A 21880-nucleotide genomic window follows, 5' to 3' on the forward strand; every position below is an offset into this window, starting at 1 on the left:
CCTATTAGTGTAATGTGAGGTTTGTCCATGGCAATGCAGAGCCTGAGATGCACTCAGTTCCAGAGCTAATAGAAGTGGTGGAAATGTGCTTTACCACAGTCACATGGGGGGGACCTCTGGAAACACTCATTAGAGGCAAGGCTTAGCCAAGAAAAGACATTTCATGTGGCTGATGGCAGGAAATGCAATTTTGTAGGTCTTCCACTATTATTTCAGTTGGTTTCTAAAGTTTTGCTCTTCTACAGTTTGGTTTAGTGATACTACATCACTTTGCACAGAATTCAGAGTGAGCCTAGAGTTTGTAAACCTTTATGTTAAAATATTGGCTGAGTATTGATTAATCAGTAAAAGATTTTAAGCTGTTTCCTTTAAATTCCAGATCCATACATCTTAATTTAACAGTTGGGAGGGCTGGAAAGACTGCTTTACCCAAGGAAATACATTTTCTGTGATATTTGTTCACTGCAAGTATATCCAAGCAAAAAGAGATATTTTAGGGAAGGAGATAGTTCTCTGTGGTCACCATCTGCTAAAATGATTCTTTATTTCTTTCTAGGTATTATATTGGTCGCCAGATGTTTGTGGTGGTCTCCTCACCAGAGATGATTAAGCAAATCTTAGTGGCAGATTTTAGTAACTTCACCAACAGAGCTGTAAGTACACATAAAAGTTGGCTTTGTGGATGGAGTTGGTAGCACTGCTAATTCCAGCTCAGACCAAAAGTGGCTACAAGGAAGCGGGAAATAGAGGCAAAATTACATCATGGTTCAATAATACCTTAAGCTATATACACACAATATATACATTCAGTCAAAGATTCTTGTTACCAGAACACCCTGAGGATGACAGGGAATGTCCTTAGAAGAGACACACTGTCCTTGTGACTGAAGCACCAGATGGATGTTGAAGAGAGGGTTTCAATATCCAGTTTTGCCGCTGACTTCCTGTGAAATCTTGGGAAAATCACTTACTAGCTCTCTTCCTCAGTTCTCAATCTGTGACATGGAGATGATATTATTTGCTTTCTCCCACACATGATCTGTTTTGTGCTTTTAGACTTCACAGGGCAGGAGCAGTCTGCTTGGGACCAGGACATGCCTCCCACAGCTATTGTGTATTAGGCATACCTGACAATAATAAATAGCAAAGAAGGAAGTTGGAGTTAGCAAGAACTTGTACATATGCTCTTGGTTACACTTGGAAAGATCACTTTCAGGAGGTGGTTTGAACAAATAATGAGGGTGAATGGCCAGAGTTCCAGCAGTTGCCCAGAATTTTACAAGGAAATACTGCCACTGTGTGCTGCCTCGGTCCCATCCATTCCCTGCTTCCCTCTGGGCCCTTTGTATGCTCAAATCTGCTCAAACAAACTCACATGTATTCAGGAGGGTTTTTTGTGCTTTGGAGAACATCTTTTCTCTGACCAGCTGTCTGTCTCCTCTGTCCCTCTGATCCTCTCTGCAACCAGTCAGTTTGTTTGCAAACTGCTTGTCGCCTTTGCTTGCTTCTTTTGGTACATTAGTTTCATCTTGTGACTGCCTATATCTTACTTAATAACTACTGGTACCAGCTGCCCCCCATTCTGCCCATAGCTCACACTTGAAAGGAAGAATCTATTTTTAGACTTCTTAGGCTGAAGTTGTTACATGTGACAAGGGGCTTTTCCCCATTTTTTCCATCCCTTCCCTTCTTCCACCCCAAGCAGGAACCCTGTTTCTTCCTGTCTATACCTTTCCCCTGCTTTTCTTCTTCATATTTGGTAGTAGTGGACTGTATCCACTAGACTTAGCAGTAGCTGGTGATCAAATAGCACTGAAATTAGAAATCTTTCCTTTGAGGGGACACTCAGAGATTTGCTCTGCTCTTAACTTTAGTCAGCCTGGTCATTTGGATAAATCTTTCTCTGTATTGTCACACTTCTCAGTTAGTGAAATTTTTCTTCCTCTCCAGGCTTTTTGTGTTCAGAGGTTTCTCTTTCTTTCTTGTGGTTGTGTGTCTACCTGTCATGGTCTGTCTGTAACATCTGTGTTCCTCTTTAAAATTCAGGTAGGTTATGTCACTATAGGTCCTCTTTCCCTCTCTCTCCTTTTCTTGTTCTTCATTAGGGATCTGTTAGCTTGAGCTGTCTCTGCAGGTTCACAACTTGCTCTCATCGTTTGACTGTCCCCTGAATCATTTGTTGCTTTTCTGTGCAATGTCCTGCTTTATTGATGAGGAACTGAGACATAGACAGAGTGACATCCCTGCCACTAACCAGAAAGCCTATGTCAGATGAGAAAATTGAACTCCTAGCTCTCCCTTTAGCAAATTAGCAGTTTTCCCGCCTGTGCAGGGTTGCTATTTCTGTCTTGCTTAATGCCCATAAGTCTAAGTCAAATGACCTTCCTTCATCTTATATGCTCTCATCTGCTTGTTCTGTGGTCTTCTCACATAGCCACAATCTTTGACAGTTTCTCACTTTCCACTTTGATCTCCCCTCTTCCAGCCATTGCTTTTCACTTATTGAAGATAAGCAGCCTTCTGTTTCTGGGTCTTTCCTTATCTAACCTGGGGATCTTTCCTCCTCTGGAGTTTTCACACAGGAAGCTGTTTCCTCTTTGATTTGCAGTCAGGTCTCTTGGGGAAGTATTTGGTTATCCTGTACACTAGTAATCCTACATGAATATAAATAATGCTGGGTGGTACGTAAGGAAGGCCAGTGGAATTTATTCAGATGTGATTTGGGTTGTATGCAAATAATGATTGAAAGGTGAGAGTGAGAAAAGCACTTTCCAAGTAATAGAATTCTTTCTTATCACATTGACTGAATAAATGTCATTTTAAGACTTTTAATAGGGTTGCTTCTGTTTGTATATTTTAAAATTATTCAAAGCAAGCTCCTCTACTTTGAATGAAGGTTTCTATTTGCTAGTGGAGAATTCAAAATGCTAAGAAGATCCCCCTGCTTTATTTTATGAACTCCTTCCCCAATGAAGAGTGGTTATAGAACTGACTTTGGAGTCAGCGTTGTTCACAAAGCTAGGCCAATATATTCCAGGCCAGATGAGGCACATGCTTATTATTGCAACCCAAAACCTTTTTTTTTAGTATAAGAGTATCAGCCTTTTAGGCTGAGAGGATGGGAAAGCAGGTGAGACCATTGGGTTTGAACAGGTCTTAGGAAAATACACTCGTGCTTTTCTTTTCCGACCTCCCTGTGTGCATTTCCAAAATCAAGATTTGTACTTCATCCACCAGAGTGAAATGTGAGTTATCTAACCTAGAATGCCTCAAAGAGAGGTTATTTTCTTTGTAGCAGTTGTAACAACTGTATGTTAACAAATTGTCACTGAGTTTCAGGATGTTCAGGACTAATTCAAAAGCTAAGTGTAGAAAAACTTCTATTCCCACTTTATTTTGCTGCTTTTTCAAATAATTGTAAAATATGTACATATTTGATTAAGAAACAATGAGTAATCAAACTTGTGAAGGGCTGAAAACAGTGGATTTATTGGTAGAAGGCAGTAAGATGATGATGACTCAGTGCATTCTGACAGCTTTTATTAAAGCTCTCTGTAATGTGATGTCATGCCTTCGAGTGCTCGTAAGTAGGATGACCTTAATCTGGGATTGTGCACTTCCCTTCTGGGAAGTCACCAGAAGGCCTTTATGGAATGAGAGTGGTTTTAATCTGCTGAGAAGATTCTTTTGGGAGCATCTTGTGTCCTGTCTCTGCATGCTGAAAGACCTAGACCATTTGTGCACTTCTCACACATTGAACCTGTCTGCTCACTCATTATATAGACAAACTAGATCTTGCATGTGAACACAAGCTAAACTACTCTTCATTTTATGTTTCCCTTTGATACTATGTATTTCACATCTTTACTATGGCTATCTTTTGAAAATTGCTATAAAAAGTCTTTTATATTCCCCCACCATCTTCTCTTGTTTCTGAATTACTGGTTAATAATTCTTGCAAAAAAAAGTGTTTGGTGACTGCAGATCAAATCTGCATTAAGGTTCTCTTCCTTTTAGAGCAAGCAACAAGCAACCAAGTCTAGCACACAGGCTGTTACTGCCTTGTAGGCACAGGGTATATATACTGTTATACTGTATAATCACAGGAAGCCAATAATGACACTCTGCTTTCCCATTTAATTTAGTCTCAATTAACATAAGTGTTAGAGCCATTCAAAACCAAAAATGTCTCCTGTAATATACCTTCATACTTGAGGCATATGAAGCCTTTTCCCCATGTTTTTAATTATAGTTGAAGAAGAAAATATGAAAATTACTTTATATACCTTCTGTCAAAAAATATGGAATTAATTTTAATTTAGGTTAACCATGGAAACCTCAGCCAGCATTTAGGCAGGGCTGTGCTGGAGTGAATGATACCTTTTTCTCACAACTGTGTTGTCTCTTGAATAAAAGCTTCCTTTTAAGAGCACTAAGACCATTTTTAACTTCATTACTGTGTTGCAAGTGAGATAGGATTATGATGTTTGTTGCATTCTTCCAGGTGGGATAATGATACATAATCTGTTTTCAGATTGTTTTTAATTCTGCATTGAAAATTTGTTTTTCAATTAGTACTTGAGAATCATTAAAGTGTACATTTAAAAATGTAAGAGCAGAATGTTAAGATGGAACAATATGAAGAGAAACATTACCTGGTACATAATTCAAATAATTCAGATGACTGTAAAAATATTTCCTAGAAAGGTGGAGCCCTAAGGCAAAGGTAAGTACTGGCTAGTCAAGGTTTGCTAGGAGTTGGTGCTCTGCCAGGATTCATGTGTCTATCACAAATTGAAATTAGTGGTTAATTCAGACCAAATCCTTAAATCTACCTGCCAACCAGCTGGAGGAGAGTGACATTTTTAAATTCAAAAATCTACACCAATTCCAGTTGTTGTAAGAAAGCATCACTGTTTTTTCATCAGAAGCTTTGCTGCCACAGTGGTAAAAATAATAATGGATTAACAGCAAACGATAATGAAGTGGTAAAAATAAGAATAAAAAAGTACCAGGAATAGAATGTGATAGAAAATCCTTGTATCCCTTTTGAAGGAAAAGTGAGTTGCTTGAGGTTCTTCTCTTTTTGCTTGTCTATTCTTTCTCTTCATCTTTGAGTTGATCCACATAGATCTGATTATTCTTTTCACATGCATAATTTGTCTGTTATACTAAGCTGTTTCATCATCATCATCATCTGTACTTTGGTAAACCTATAAAGCTTCAGGCTTACCTAGAGCATTAAACAAATAAAATGCAACCACCAAGTAGGAAGGAACCTATTTTCTGCATTTTGTTCTGTTTGGTCCAGGATGCCTGACATATTCGTGAACTGTTCTTTCTGGTGTCTTGCTAGAAGAAAGAAAACTGCATATTACTGAATCAAAAGATCTATCTAAATTTGATACAAGATGCCCTCCAGAGGTCCCTTCTAAACTCAGCCATACCGTAATTCTGTGAATTTTGGGTCAGGACCCCAATCAGCAGAAATCAACATTTTAACTTGAGATGACTCTACACTGACTGATAATGATTAAGAGTCTCCAGAGCAGGACTGGGATGGTGCCACTGGCTGCAAACAGATCAGCTCAGCAGCTGGCTGGTGTGCATCTGTGTTCTTCACCTTTTGCAAGTAAAGGATCACATACACGTTCTGTGCAAGATCTTTCTTGCTGCCTTCCACCTTGACTTTCAGAGAGCAGGCATCAGCCCCACTGATGTGCTGACTCTCAGTAAAAAGTGGTAATTCAGTTGTCTATCCAAACCCCGAGTATCCAGCTTGTGGGCTAGGCTGTTTGTTCCGTTTCTCTCACAAATACACTTTTATTTTGAAAAATGAACCCACCAACATATGCATATGTTGTCTCATAAGGGATGAAAAATTCTACAGTGTTGCCAAAAGACACATATGCATGCTGCCTTGACCCTGTACCCTTTGGTTGTTTGGTTTAGAAATGTTTCTTTTCTTCAAGTTAAACTTCCTAGGATTATTTCTGGTTGTGTCAATGCCATCGTCATCCTTTCATGTGAATTTCTTTGTTTACTTAGAAATTATTGTTGTAGAGTTCAATGAACTCAGTTTGTAAACAGATGATGAATGAACTTCGCTGGAAGCTTACCTTCACATGGGCACACGGTTTGGAGCACCAGTGACACAGTGTGACAGCAGGCAAGCCAGTACTTGGAAAATGAATCAAACAAATGAGAAAACATCACACACACACACACACACACACACACACACACACACACACACATATATGTATATAAAAACGAGGTCTTTATTTTTCCATGCTTTTAAAATGACCATTCAGTGGGGTGGCTTCATACACAAGTGATGATCTGGTGTGTGTGAATAGTTTGATTCATTTGATTGTTATATTTAGTTTTGAATACATGCTAGGTTTTGTGGCTGCAGAGAGAGGGAATGTGCTTTAAATTTTTTTACTGCTTCATTCTGTTTAGGTGGTTTTTTATCTTTTTTTTTTTTTCATTTTTCTATTCCTTCATCCTCTTTCATCTTGTTTTTTGTTTGGTTCATATAGGACATGGAAGGTGACTGGCATAACAATTCTGGAGCCAACATGTCCCGTGATTAGTTGCTACATCTGCATATGAGCTTGAATACATGTCTGTATGTATTTATGGATACAAACAGATGCACATATATTGATTTGGGATCTCCTTGTGATTTGAGGAGAGGCTAAGTCTCTATTCCATTCCCTAGAGCACTGTAGACATCAATTGTGCTATATCTTATTATGGAAACTTCACAAAATATGCCTCTTTGTGTATGGCATGGTGGCATTTCAGTTCCTGATGCAGTAAAGCCATCATGCCTGGTGGCAGGCTGTGCCTTGAACATCCAGTTGTTCGTGATACAGAGCTGAGATGTTCTTCCCTCTCTCCCTGGCTTTGTAGAACAAATCCAAGCATCAATCCTGCCACATGTACAATAAGCTTTGGTCTCACTGAGTGGAGAATATTCACTGCTTCCTAAAATCATTCCATGCCTTGGGAGGATAAGTGAAAAGGTGTCCAAGCAGTGAATTTATTAAGATTTACTTTTTTTGCCTACCAGTTTTATACAGCTTCTAGATCATAGCTAGTTTGAAAGCTTGTCTGGTACAGCACCGGTATAGAAAGGGAATCATGTTAGCAGGGAATAAATTTGGCTGTATGGCACTTTTATGTTTAATATTAATTTGTTTGATTGCATATTTGTGGGTGCTGTTGTACAGGCACATGAGCCCAGATGCCTGAATGATTTTCCAGTGCCAGGAAGCTGAGCAAGGGCTCTTATCCTTGTTTTGACCTGACGTTTCAGGAGCACTGAGGGTAAACAACCCTAACATCTGCTTTCTTTCCCAAGTGTGTCTCCATGGCTGTCTTCTAGGCATACTAGAATACCTTCCTAGCTTGGTCAATATATATGTAACTATTTTGCTGCCTTCTATACCTCATAAAATCACTTTTAATCAGGATTTCTTTTTTCTTTTCCCTTTTTGCTTTGAAAGCTTACAGGTTAATTTTTCTGAGCAATTAAATTCAGTTTTGTTTAAATGTTTTAAAGTAGCAGTGCATATGCTTGCAGTAGGCATTTGAAAATTAAAATAATAAATATTGAGAGGGTCATTTCTCTCACACTGTGCAAGTCTTTTTATGCATGCACAACAAATTGTCCCTTATTCCCCATATGCTGAAGCTAACAGCACAAAACTAATGTTGTCAAATGATCACTGCTTATTGGCTGTAAAATTAATCAGACTTTGGCTTCAGTTACCCTTAAAGAAAGGACTGATGGATTCGTAGACTATGTTCTGTGAGCCACCTGATCCTCTGAATCCCAGTGAGAGGAGGGCTGGTTTTGTGATTTGGGCTCTAGGTCAGGGTTTAGGAGCTCTGAGCTCAGTTTTTACCCTTGCTACAGAATTCCTGTGTTCACAAGGACAAAGCATTTAGGAAATGCTCTGTCACCTTAATAAATGTAAAAGAGTATGTTGGGAATTTCCAGCTGAAGAGTATCACTAGTGAATGTGAGTGCCTCAGGACTGATTGCAATGGGTTGGGATTTGGTTTATCTGTTAATTCAAACGTTGTGGTGGGAGGGTTTTTTGTTTGCTCTTAAAAGACGCTTCAGAAATGCAGATTAAAAAGTTTTAATGAGAAGCTCTCCCCCCCCCCCCCTTTTTTAAGTAAGTTTCCTCTTTGAAGTATTAGAAAAAGCTACAGTAGAAAAGTTAGCAATATCAGATTTAATTGAGTGTATTTGAGGATCATCATCTCGAGTTTGTAATTTTTATTTGTGATTTTAATTCAGAACAGGAAACCAAGTGAAACCTGTGTCCTGTGAAGTGGGAGAGCTCATTTGTGTTTACCTTTGGAACACCCGGCACCTGCTTCTGCTTACCTATTGTCCTGGTTCTGGCCAGGACAGGGTTAAGTTTTTTGAGCAGCTGGGAAGGGGACATGGCCAGGATCCTGAGGTTATTCCATGCCACATCATTGCCAGGGGTGGGGGAAAGGGACTCTCTTCTGGGGAGAAGGGGTTCCTTCTTGTCAAGTAAATGTGGTGGAAGGAGCCATCCAGTATTGTTTATTTTCAGGATGTTTCCACGTGAATCCTTTCTTTTCCTGTACCCTCTCACTGGTATTGTTGCTGTTACTGTTCATTGTCTTGTCTCACTGCTGGTTCCAGTAAATCACTCTCTCTCAACCCGTGATCTCTACCTTTTCTGCCTCCAGTTCCCCTCTCCATCCTGCTGCAGGGAGAGGAAGAGGGGAAAGCAGAGGATCAGGAGGGTGGCAGCATGGTTTGGGGAATCTCAGTGGGGGCACAGAACTGGGGAGTACCACTCCTAAACTACAACTCCACAGTTCATAAAAAGATGTCAGCATTTGCTTACGTCTGTGCACGCTCTTATTTCTCATTTAATTTAGTGGGCCATGACTGTGTATTTACACAAGTATGTTTATTCTGTCAAGAACTGGGATATCCCTTAAATGGGAGACTTTGTTTTCTCTTTGCCTCTCATAGAAAAGAGGGTGAACACAGTCTCTTCTCAAACATTTTAGTATTCAATAAAGACTTGTGAAAGTTTAGGAAGATATAAGTAACAGTAGGCTGGAGTGCCACAGAACAGCTTACAAGAAACCAATCTTTAAACACTGGCTGTAGTTAAGTCTAATTAATTTGAGGATGGTCCTGTTGACTGACTTGAAGATACCCTCTAATTGACAATGTAGTTCCTTTGAGTGATTACTTAGGCAGTTTGCTGTTTGAGGAAGGTTTCCTGTGTTGTTGTGCCTGGAGGAAGCTCTCAGCATATTCCCCAGCAGTGGGGGACAGACTGTAGCTGGGTTTGGAGAAAGCCACACTTCCAGTGAGGCTGCTATTTTGACTGGCTAACCTATTGTTGTGTAGGTAGGTGATATGAATTTGTTTTCTTGAGAGTTATTAATCTCTGAGTAAATGAACACTAATATTTTTCACATTTCCAGGTAAGATTGCAAATAAAACTGGCTGATTCCCCATGTGAAGGGCTGGTAGTGAGGGCAGAAATGGATTGGTTACACACAGATGAAATACAAAATAAAATCTTTCCACTTTTTTCTCTTTTCCAGGCTTGGGTTGTCTGTTTTCAAATGCTATGGGCCATAAACCTTGGCAATACAAAAGCAATGCAGTTGACTGTAAGGAGGCTAGAAGACTTAAAAACAAGTTTCCCCTTTCCTCGCCCCCCCATGGAGAAATGATGAGTCAGCACATGTTGAGACCACAGCTGATGCTGAGATGCTCAGTCCTCTTATTTTTCACAGGAGTTATTGTGAAATTAGTTATTTTTCAGCATGGGTCTAAATATTTGAATATATCCCTGAGTCTTTCTCTGGTTTATTAATGGGCTGCAGTGCTGCCATCACCATGGTATCCTGCTACCTCTTCCCCTGTGAAGACTGCAAAACCACATGATGAAATTTACATTTTTAATTCTCCACTCTCCATGCCTGTACACATAAAAATGCTTTGCAAAACCATGGGAGAACACAAACGCAAGGACAATCCAGCATCAAGAAACGACTTGGGGTGCTGTGTTGTTTTGTTAATTTTGAATACTCTCCCTTTCTGCTGTTACACTGCAGCCATCAGTGGTTCAATACCTGCTCCTAGGTAGACACCACAACACCAGATGGATTACATACTTTACAGCACTAATGATAGTGGCTGATAATGTCTGCAAATCTCCCTTTCACTGCTTGTTCAAGGGAGTCAAGAAATACTGAATACAGCTGTATATAATTATGCTTCTTTTGAAGCTAAATCAGCCTGTGAAATTTCTGTTCCTGGAAAATGGTCAAAATTAGTCAATAAAAAACCCAACAAAACAAACAAACAACAAAACCCCAAACCCTTTGCATGTGCTTTGTTAGTGGTATACTGTGACATTCTGTTTCCTAAATGCAAGGCTTCCCTGCCAAACTATTGAGATTTGAAGGGGGGTGGGAAATACTGCATAATGAAACTATGAAAAGGTGATTTTGCTGCAGGTGCATGAAGATGCTGATTTGACAATATGCAGTGCATATGCGCTTGTTTGTGCCATGAGGAGTTTGTGTAGTAGACACACTAAGTATGTGTGTGTCTTTATGTGTTGCAAGTATGTGAAGGGTCACTCTTCCTTTTTACCCACTCCCTGTTCCTTTCACATATTTGAGTTACTGTGAGGTCAGCTTTTAAAATAATCTGTTTTGGCTTGTTTATCCTCACCTCTGTTTTCTTCTTTATTCAATCATTCTGCAAGATTTCCTTTTCTAAACAACTGAAGAGGACAAGATCAGAGTATTATTAGGTTTTGCCTTCCCTTCCCCCAGTTTTTTCTCCTGTTGAAACTTGCCAATCACTTTTGAAGCCTACATTGGGCTTTTCTGCAGCACAGGAGATATCATTAAGGCTTTAAACCCACTAATGAGGGAAATGTGCGCTGCTTGAAGGCTCCTGCAATATTAACTACATCCAATTATGTTAGGTAAATGTATGAGTATAGTCAAAACAGGATGAAAGCATATCTTTCTATTCAGGCCAAAAGCAGTCTTCCGAGCCAATCTTTCATCAAACCTACATTGGCTATTTATTTACTGGGTTTGCAGCACTTTTTTTTTAATACTGAATAATAACATTGAAGAGAAACAACACTTACAGGCAGGAAAGGGCTATCTATTCCTAGGGCTCTGTTCCTTGTTTAAAGATGTTTTACTGTCAGATAAAATATGTGAAATCTTAAGTCTGATTAATATTTTTTCTTGTTTAAATACATTATTGCTTCCTTATCTAATCCTTCCCTTAGCTGACTGTGTTATGAGTAGGTGGAGTGCCAATGCAGTTTTTGCTGGTCTTTGCTGGTTCTGACCTTTGAATTCTGTTGATTTGTTGTTTTTTGTTTTTTGGTTTTTTTTAAAGGGAAATTCAACTTATCCTACTTCTTTGGACATTCTCTGTGAGAATATTTTTTGGGAAACCAATTCAGTCCAATATCACAGGTTTTTAACATTGCTTCATTTCTGACTTCTGAAAATGTTACTTGACGGTAATAGATCGGTTGTTTGGTTTACAATTTTCTTCATTTTCCCTATTTTTGACATATAGTAGAGTGTCATGTCCTTTGATTCCTGCCTTTCCCAGTCTGCTTTTGTTTAGAAGACTAATTAGTTTGTCACTTGTTACAGAATTGACATAGGCTCAGATCACAGCATCCGAGTTGGCCTTTTTACATGCTTGAGCAGTCAGAGTTCAGACCCAGCACTTTGCTTTGTTTTCATGTCCTTAACCACATTTGGAGGTAACTCAGCTGCTCATGTACAAAAAGTCCTTTTGAAGCATCTAATGATACAGGAACCCTCTTAAGTCTATAGAAGTGACATTTCACAGCACAGAGAAGTGATTTACGTGAACGTACCTGGGAGTCTGGTAGTTCAGCATGGGAGTGGATGTGGTATGGCAGTACGTAATATTTGAATGGTTGTCGTGTATCATGCCTAAGATCTGTTTAGCCTGGTTGAGTGTCCTCTTTCAAAGGTGGCCAGCAGCAGAATTCAAAACAGAACAGCAGAACAGACAGTGACAGTAATCTTCCTTCTGGCTCATCTGCCAGGCCTCCAGCACCAAGTGGATGGTGGAGCACACTCCAGCTGTGGTGACTTCCAGTGCCAGAGATTGCATCTGAGCATCATTTCTCCCATCCACTTCATTGGCCATAAATCTGTTCCCACCCCATCCCATTTTGAATCCTTTCTTTTAACACTTATGCCAGAAGGTGGGGGTTTTTGGTTCAGGTTATTTTTTTTTTCCCCATGGATAAGCTTTTTGTTTTGACTGTGATAGTTCTTTCTGGGGACTCTTGTGTGTGCACAAGTCCATTCCTCTTCAGTGAGAGTTAATGTGATACATGTGGGCAATTATTATCCTAATCCTTGCTAGATTTTGCTCTTCATTTAAAGTATTTTAAAGGTAGCATTGTATCTTCAAACCAGTGGGAATAGTTCTCTCTTTAGGCATTCGTCCTGATATCTTAATCCATTTGCCTGCCTTTATGTTTATATTTGAACTTAAAAGTATGAAAGGTCCTTTTTATTTTTTTCTTTTTTGATATAATGATAATGTTCTTACCTGGCACAATGCTAACAACCTTTTGTTGAGATGTCTTAAGTGGACTCGCTGTTTCCACAGCAAGGTCTGCAACATGGATCACATGAGCATTCCTCCTCTGGCTGAGCTCAGAAGATAATTCATCTTAGTTTATGTGTCAGTGTGGACTTTTTCAAAACCATGCAGGCTGACCTAGCAGTGAAGCAGATGAGTGCTCACAAGGGCTCTCCACCAGCTTCATTTCAGTGGTGGTTATCTCCAATAGAGGGGGAGTGGTGAACAGCTGATGGGGTCGTAGCATCTTATATTGATGCAGCTGGTTTACAGTGGTCATCTGACCACAGCCTAGAAAGTTCTCTTCTACCTAGCAATTAACTCTTAGATCTGTGCTAAGTGAAAATTTCTGCCACCCTGTTGTCTTGTGGTTTTTTTTCACTTGTGATCTACACTAAGTTTCATTGTGCAAGAGTGAAACCTCCAGGGGAATGGATGTTCAGAGACTGTACACTCCTCAGCACTGACTGCGTGTTACAGCTACAAGGCTGGAGGATCACAAGTGAAGAATGAGTCGGCAGGTATTGTTTCACTCTCTAGCGAGAATTCTCCTTTATATAGCAACCACATATCTTGGCACTGTTTGTTGTGAATAAATTGATAGCAAATAGCTGGCTGATCCGAGCCTTGGGAGGGGATGGTGCTGCTGTGGGTTGTGGGGGTGCCGTGGAAGCGCCGCGCTGTGAACGCACAGCTCCTGACCATGACCGAGGAAAGTCACAGGACGCTGGCCACTGCTGCTGATGTACTGTCAGTATTTGATTCACCACACTTAGAAGGGAAATTGAAGAGGATGAGGGGTGCAAAATTCGAGTTTTTACACTGCATGTCTCACAGCTCTCCAGCATAATGAGTGCTCCTTACTTTGGGCACCTCTGATCACTGCGCACTTTCATGTTCCTTCATCCATTTCAGAAAGCTTGGTGGTGGCACCAAGAGACTCCATTTAGCCTCACAGACACATATTCAGCAACATATATAGTGAGATCAGGAAACAGCTGTCCTGCAGCAAAAGTAAAGCCTTGTCTATTATTGTTAATTATTTACTCCTGCCAACCTCTTCTCACTGGTGTTAAGCAACAGAAACAAAATTAATTACATTCTTTACTGAACTAATGTTCCCTTCCTCTTCTTTCCCTTTCATGCTTGCTCCTGGAGTAAAGGTTTCGGGGAAATAAGTAGTAAAAACAAGAGCTATCTTGCAGTCTTCTCTTCTGCTAGATTAATTCTAAGTTGAAGGTACACAAGATCTTATTTTTTTCCCTTTTCAAGGCAATTGCAACTGACAGTTTCCCCATTTCCTTTTCCATTCTCAGTGTGTGCATTTAGATGAAGCTAAAACTGCACTCTTGCACTTTTTATGCAGCTTTCCTAAAATAATTCTGAATAATTTAACAGTGGCTCAGAAACATTCCAGTTTAACCAGTCATTGACCTTCAGTCAAGTTGAAATGTCATCAGGCCTATATTGGTATTTCATCAGTTCCAAAGAAGCTGTACTGCTGCAGAGCCAATGGTGAGATCTATAATTAAAGTTGCCCAATGTCTCCCATTACAATGTTTTCCTTTCTGTAGATTATCATAGTTCAACTGCTTCAATTAGTATTTTCCATTTAAAAGTTTTCAGTCAAAATGGTCTTGCTATTTTGGAGATGATGCCTAGGGAAAAGTTAGGGTTATTCATCGATTGTGAGGAAAATAAAACCAGAGTCTATTTCTTTGGCTTTGGCTTTGTTCCCTCTAGTGTTAAGGGCTGGATATAAAAACCACTTTGAAAATCTGACCAAACTGCTTAAGTTTATAAGCCCCTGAAGAATCTGAGTAAACACAGACTCAACAAAAAAATATTAGAGGAGACTGACTTACTGCTATCGCTCTCTGCTGACAGAACTCTACAAATGACAAAGAATTTCTACAAGTCGTCATGTGAACTTTATGTCTGAAGGGGGAGAATCTTGAGTTTGTGACTGATTAATTTCACATGAAAGGTTTTGGGGTTTTTATGTGCAATGTTAAAACCTTTCAGGGTATTATTTCCTTTAGAAATCTTAAATGTGAGAAATCAAATAGAGATCCTGTGGGGGAAAAAATTGTATATGAATAACATAACTAAAGAATTGGATCCATTTGGACCCATTTCTGCATGTGCGTGAGAATGTGAAGACTGCACTAAGCCTAAGATTTTCAAGCCATTTAAAGCTTTATTTTGCTCTCTAGTATCTTCCTAATATAATTGTAATTGACTGCAGTAGGAGTTGATAGCACACTATATTGTCAGCAGTAAGAATTTATAAAACAAAACTTTTGCCCTAGTGATTTCTGAGATTTGATTAGGAAATGTGTGGAAGACGGAATTTTCATGTCATATCTGATTTTGAAGAGTTTAAAAGCAAAGTAAAAAGTTGATTGAAATAATTTGTTCCAGTTACAGCTTTTAATAAAAAAAAAAGTATTTTAAATTTGCAAGGTAAAGTTATTTTGTTCCAAAATCATCTATAAAAAGGTAGTTTCTAGAACTTTTTTTCCTTCTTTTCTTCCAGGAAGACTAGAGAAAGAAATTGATTTTGCAATATTGACAGTTTCTTGCAAGCCTCATGGCTTTATTTAAGTTTCCCTAACCAGATCTGGTTTTTTTTTTTTTTTGTTTAATATTTGATTTGAATTTTTAAAAGGAAGGTACCCTCCCCAGCTGGTGTTTCACTGTGTCACATTACATGTTCTTTAAATGCCCTGGCTGTTGGATGGCGCTCATTTGTTTTACCCTCCTTGTAGTCAAGTGGGGCAGCTCTCATTTTTTCACTTTTTTCAGCTCTTCTCTTTATGCTTGTGGTAACATTTATCTTATATTGGCAGTTACAGTCACTTTTGGTTATAAAAACTTAGGTTTGTCCTTGGGTTAAGATTTATTCCAAGTAAAAAATCAGCAGAGTTTTAGACATGTCTCAGAGGGTTTTTTTTTTTTCAGTTTCAACATCCCTTTTATTTTTCAGGCTGCTGGATGCTGGGGGTGTTCAGCATGAACCTCAAGTGTGAGAGAAGCAGCTGTGCAGATGCAAAACGAGTTCTTGTGGTGTGGGAGTGTGTGCTGTGCTGGCCAGCACTGATGGCTGGGAACTGCAACTCCCACCCACCAATAAATCTGGGCTTGGAAGTGCAGATTGCAATAACTTGCAAGTAAAAATAACATGCTGGGTGCATGCAGTCAAGTGTGATGTGTGTGCTGAGTATGGGTGCAGCCTGCTAATTTTACTGGTGTCTGGTCCTTCCAGAGAGTGAAGCCTCTTTCGTTTTTCACACAGGAAATCCCAGCAGGCAGAACCTCCAGCCAGGCTGTTCATTGCTGTTCCATGAGTGCCTGGCTCTTGGGGGTTAATCCTCAGGGCAAGGTTGCAGGTGTCTCATTCTCATGGCTGGCACACATTCCTTCCCCAGGCACTTGATACTAGAGAATCTAAATCCCAAATCTTGCTCTGTCCTTGTGTGTGTTTGCTGAGCTTCCAGGTTGTCTGTGCCCAAAATGCTGCTGCTGGCTTTTGGGGCACCATGAGTGGGAGAATTTGGGCTCTGATCCATCCCTCTGGTTTCATGTCATAGTAGTAAAACTGAAGCTAGAGTAGTTGAACAGGCTCCCTAAATGCTGCATCACCTGAAGGAGGCCTGTTTGGCCAGAAAGAGATCTGTGAGCTCTGTGGTGTGGACTCCAATTTGTGGGGTTTTTGTTGTTTTTAACATTTTATCTTATCCTAGAACTCTTAAGATAACAAGATATGGTGACATGCTTTATTTTTCATGATCCACACTGCTTCTATAGCAAGTCTAAATGATTAAGAATACAAAAGTAGCTGATACTGTTAATTCATTTGGGTGAGTACTTGCTGATACTCAGAGGAGTGTTTCAACTTCTCTCCTTGAAGAAATCAGTAAAAGTGATGTGAGCAACAGTCTGCTTACAGGTGGTTTGTGAATTGAAGCTGTTTGACAGAAATTGTGAGCTCTAGGGAACTCATGATAAGTCCTGTAATGCTGTCTGTGCACAATAGGACTTTATTATTGTTGAAATTATCTTATGGCAAACATTTAATTCTGGATATGCTCAAACTAATTTGTAAGAGGCAAATGCACAAATATTATTTCATATAAGCATGTCAAAACATGTTTTCATAAATTAGGATTTTTTATTTGATTGAAACTAGGCAATAACCACAAATATGAAATCTTGGAAGATTAAATGCTGAAAGTGTGCTGAGAAAGTTTTATAGCCTAGCTCTTCTTGAGGGACACATAAATGAGGAATGAAAACAGCTACTGCTATCAGGAAAATACATTAATGTTTTGACAGATAGATGTGGAAATCTTACTATATGAAATTTGGATTTTTTTTCCCCTGATGTGTAAATATCCACTTAATGTAATTAGAAAGAATTGTGAAGTAGCAGGCAGGGAATTTAAATTCTTCAGCTGAAGAGGTACTGCAAATGTGATTTGTTGACAGCTTGTCATTCTGCCATTACAGATGACCTGGAGTTTTCTTTCTGAATGACTTTTCAAAGGAAAAGTTACATAAAAATTAAAGTATTTAGCCAGGGAGTGTTCTGACTTGGACTAGCAGTATATGCTTGGAGAAGGAGCAGAAGAACAGAGCAAGTGCAGAGCGGTATTTCCTGTAGAATGTCCCCCTAACATCTGACTGCCCATGGTTGAGTTCCTAAGCTGAAAGCTGTATTTATATTTTTAATTTTTAATAGCCCTTTTCTCCCTGTACTTTGATTTAAATATCATCTTGAACCCTTTTTTTTTGTTGTTTTTTAAACCATTAGGACACCTCACAAGAAAACTTTTATCGGCTTCATTTGACATTGTTTTGAAATTTTCTTCTTGGCAATGGGGAGAAAAGGTGAAATACTTTTTCCTTGGGTTGTTTTCCACATATTGGAGATCATCAGTTGCCATATTGATCCCAAATTTTCTGTTTCAAATTAGATAAATGACAGTTGGAAGTATATTTTGTGTATCAGGATGTTGTCACATGGGAAATGGGGTATTGGGCAACAAGTTTTAGGTGCTACATGGCAACTTGGAAGACTGATAGAAACCCTTTGAACTGTCTTTCACCTTTAGGTCATAGTTTGCTACTTAGCCACTTGTTTATTTTCAGTGTTTCTTGGTGCTTTGAGATTTTAAGCTGCACAGGCGTGTATATAATTTTATTTCTATATTGCAACACCTGAGTGGAGGAGGTCAAACTAAAATTGTCAATAAAAGATGAAGTACATGAAGAAGTGACATTTCTTATATATACTTTTCTCCAAACAAAAGCATTGCATGCAAGTGATATTTTTAAACTAAACCATTGCTAAGCCTCCCCTTCACCTGCCTCACTTACCTCTGCTAGTGACCAGAAGGTCCTAAGCATTTAACCCCTATTTGAGGAGCTTAATTTGACAATACAGATTTAAAACTTGCTCAGCCATAGCTAATATTCTGAGGTGCCTTGAATCCCTTGGAGCTGCTGATTTCAGCAGCTGAAATCACCAAACAGAAGCTTAGCAGCTTTTGAACCTTGTCCAAGGTAGGAGATCTATGAATATGATGTTTTGAGAGGAGATGGCCCTCATGTGTGCCTTTGAAATGGGCTGGAGGCTCAGACACTGCAGAAAATGTATCAGCAATAAACATGGTTCTTTGAATCCCAAAGTGGTGGAGCTAAGCTGCACCAGTACAGTCCCCCATGACAAATTGCCCAGAGTGCAAGAGAAAGGCTTTCACATATTTACCTACTGGAAATCATTCCAAGGCAGTCCTCTCATCTCTCTGTGAAGTACCCTGCCTAGAAAGTTATAGATGATTCTTTGAGACAATGCACTTGCAACCTTATTTGTTGAATCAATGCCAAATTCTATGTGGTCCATGGCATTCATAGAAGAGAAGTTAGTGGATCTCTGCAGCCTAATAGGCCTCAGACCATCCCTCCCTCCCTCCCTCCCTCCCTCCCTCTAACCTGTACTCCGCTGCTGTAATAATTCTTTCCTTCATTATTCTTATTTCCTTATTTTTCTTCCTATCCTTATACAGAAAGGAGTCACAACTTTTTTTCCCCCATAGTGAGTTTTGTTGGGTCAGTGACCATTTGAAAGTGGGTTACTACCATGACTTCTTTCACTCTGCAGTTGTAAGAAAGGGAGTAATCCCTGATCACAGCTGAAGTGACCTCCCTTCTGGAATACGTTTTGTTATTATATTCATAAGAAGAAAGGTGGTGAGACCTTAAGGAAGTGTAGGACTCTTCTTCATTGCTGTCATGGCAGCTTGGATAAGTCTGTGCTCATTTTGGTGAACTTTTTCTGAGGTATCTAGCTGCATACCCAAGACATTTGAGTCAGCAGCCAAGAGGACAGGTGGTGGGATGGTGAGTGGTACTTACAATCTCTCTTTGTGTTCTCCAGAAGCTTTAAGGTTACTTCATATTTGTCCCTGGATGAGCAGAGCATGTAATACAATGGTCCTGTGTAAATAAAAGATCTAGCCAACATTCTTGTGGAAATTGCCTGTCATTCCTACATATGCCAATGACTGAAAGCATGGCAATATATGTGTACCAGAAGTTATTGCGGATTGCTTTTTTCCAAATATTCTAAATACTCCAAATCTGTAAAAGGAACTTTCTGGTCCTCAACCTTTTCTTGAGGAGAAGTGTATATAAACAGAGAGGCTTTTAATAATCTTTTAACTTTATCCAATATTAAAATATTAAAAAGTCCAGTTATGTCAGCTGAAAAGTAGATTTTAACATGTTTAAAAACTGCTTCTCAGCAGAAACTGTCTATACAGTATGAGTTCTCTAGTACAACCTGAATTTGTTTATAATGCCAAAATTCTTAATTAATTAAGAGCAAGTACTTTTTTCTTTGCTTTGATTGTTTTGATCCCAAATATTCAAACTGACCACCATATGCAAACTCATGAATGCATGGACTTAATTTTGGCGTTGCTTACACCAACAAATGGAGCGTGTGACTTGCATCAGTTTGGGTCAGACTGCAGGAGGCCATATGTGTTTATTTTAGCAGTTATGGATGGTTATATTTACCTCATTGCAATGACTCGCTTTGGTTTCTATTGACAAAACCATGACTTAAGAAAATGTTTGCAGAGACAAGAACAGATGTTTCCAGGCTGCTTGCCACAGAGGGGAAAAATAGCCAGTATTTTCTTGTAAGCTGGGATTGGCTGTGCCATTTTTCCAATGAGTAATTAGGAATAGTAGTTATTAGTTGTTGAAGATCCTGACTTGATAACAAAAGAACCTGCTTGAAAATGCCTTTTTGTATAGTCTGATCTATAGAGCAGAATGAAAGACAATTGCTATAATCACTGAAACCAATTCTACCCTGGCACTCTTTTTTGAAGAACCTTAATGACCAAGGAGAACCTAAAAGCTTAATGAAGTAGATAATCCATGGACATGTTCTCCTCTTCTCTGCAGGCATGTTGATTTCAAATTAAGCTGAAAACTTTTACTGGACACTTTTATGAAATTGCAATAAATATGAGCATTTTGAAGTAAGTTTGGTGATTTTTTTCCCCCTATGAAGCTGCAAGATCACCTTCTGAAACATACTAAAATCAAACTTGTTTCAGACTAGCAAAGAAGAGGCAACAAAAGTGTAATAGGCTAATAGCAGAGCTGGCAATCTGGGAGGGTTTTGAGCAATGTGTTTGTGAAGTGGTGTCTGTGTCCATAATTTTAATGGGCAAGGAAAGATTGCCCAGATTCAGCTACCTGGGAGCAGCAGTGTGGGATGTGTGGCATCGAGGGTTTGGAAATAGAGTTTTGGAAAGGCAAAGGAAGAATGAGCCTGTTTTGGGAGAGACAGCTCCTGTGCGTAGCGATTCCCTCGGATTAACACGGATGGGAGGCCCCTCGCAGTCACAGCAGAGGGCTGAGAGAGGCCCAGTGGTCTCCCACACTGGCACACAGCCCTCAGTGGGCAATGCCAGCCCTTTGCCCTCTGCAAAGGCTTTGGTCTTGGGGTGAGGAGTTGGTCTTGCTCCATTATGAGATGATGATTTGTGAAGAGAAAAATTTTACATGCTTTGAATGGATGTTGCTATAACATCTGTGTATGCAAGGGCCTTCCAGATAGAAACAGCAATGAGCTACAGGATATATGACATAAATTAGCTCTATTTTGGGTTTTGAAAACATGCAATGCAGTACTTTGCTGGGTCAGTCAAAAGCCACAACACAATATCTTGTTGAATGTCATGAATAAAGGGAGAGCTGAGCATGACTTAAAACACCAAGGAAGTTGGAAGGAATATACTGTATCAGTTTACCAACAGGGAATTTTTAAAGCTAATATATGGAGGCGTCTCCTGCCTTCCCACTTTCATGGTCTACTTACTGCAAGCTTGGTAAGATGTATTCCTGGAGGTATCTCAGGGATTTTTTTTCTGTTGCTTTTTTTAAGAGCAAGTGTTATGTTGATCTGTTAAGTGTCACGCCACTGCCACTGACTGGAGGAAATACCATATGGGCAGTTCATGGGTTTACTGGTTCCACCTGCTGGCTGAACTAGTGGTGATGACCTGTCAGTCAATGGGAGTTGAATGAGTAATCTTAAGAAGAGATTTTATTATAATTCCTGTCTGAGGTATGGGGATAGTGTTTTGTCTTCAAGCTATGAACTTTCTATCTCATTTTTTATTAACTTTCATTTCATTAAATTCAGTTTAAAAATGCAATTTCTTAAACAGGATGGTAATGTCTAATCACAAGGGCCTTTTTAGCAAGAAAAGGACATCAAACATTTTTGAAAATAAGAAGATGAAGAAGTTAACCCAGTGATGTGCAAGCACTGCTGCCTGCTCATGGTTTCTTGAACTTGCCTTGGGGAGGAAGCCATCCCCCACTAGAGCTAATACAGATAACTGCATGGCATTCATGATGGCTGGGAGAAGGACGACCCCTCACGCTGGGAATATACCCCAAAAACTTCCTTAAAAAGGGAAAAGGGGAGGAACCCAGAGTTCAACTTAACTCTGGATACTGAAGTCCCCATAAGTACCGAAGAAAGGCTGAAGGATTGAGGAGCAAATGGCTCTCATTGGTGTGCTTTGTAGGGTTGAGATTGGGGTAAAATTCATGAGAGCGTGGGCATGGGATTCCAGTTAAAGCTGGATCCCA

General features: G+C 39.5%; 1 protein-coding gene across 4 annotated transcripts in view; it reads left to right on the forward strand.

Moving 5' to 3' along the window:
- Positions 1-21880, forward strand: part of TBXAS1 (thromboxane A synthase 1) — a 235717-nt gene that overhangs the window by 103418 nt on the left and 110419 nt on the right. For all 4 annotated transcript variants that reach the window (XM_038153016.1, XM_038153018.1, XM_038153019.1 and 1 more), the window contains one exon: positions 557-653. In XM_038153016.1, coding sequence (XP_038008944.1) covers positions 557-653 — 97 coding nt within the window. The remainder of the gene's footprint in view (positions 1-556; positions 654-21880) is intronic.

This window comes from Motacilla alba, chromosome 1A (assembly GCF_015832195.1).
Source record: "Motacilla alba alba isolate MOTALB_02 chromosome 1A, Motacilla_alba_V1.0_pri, whole genome shotgun sequence".
NCBI lineage: Eukaryota > Metazoa > Chordata > Aves > Passeriformes > Motacillidae > Motacilla > Motacilla alba.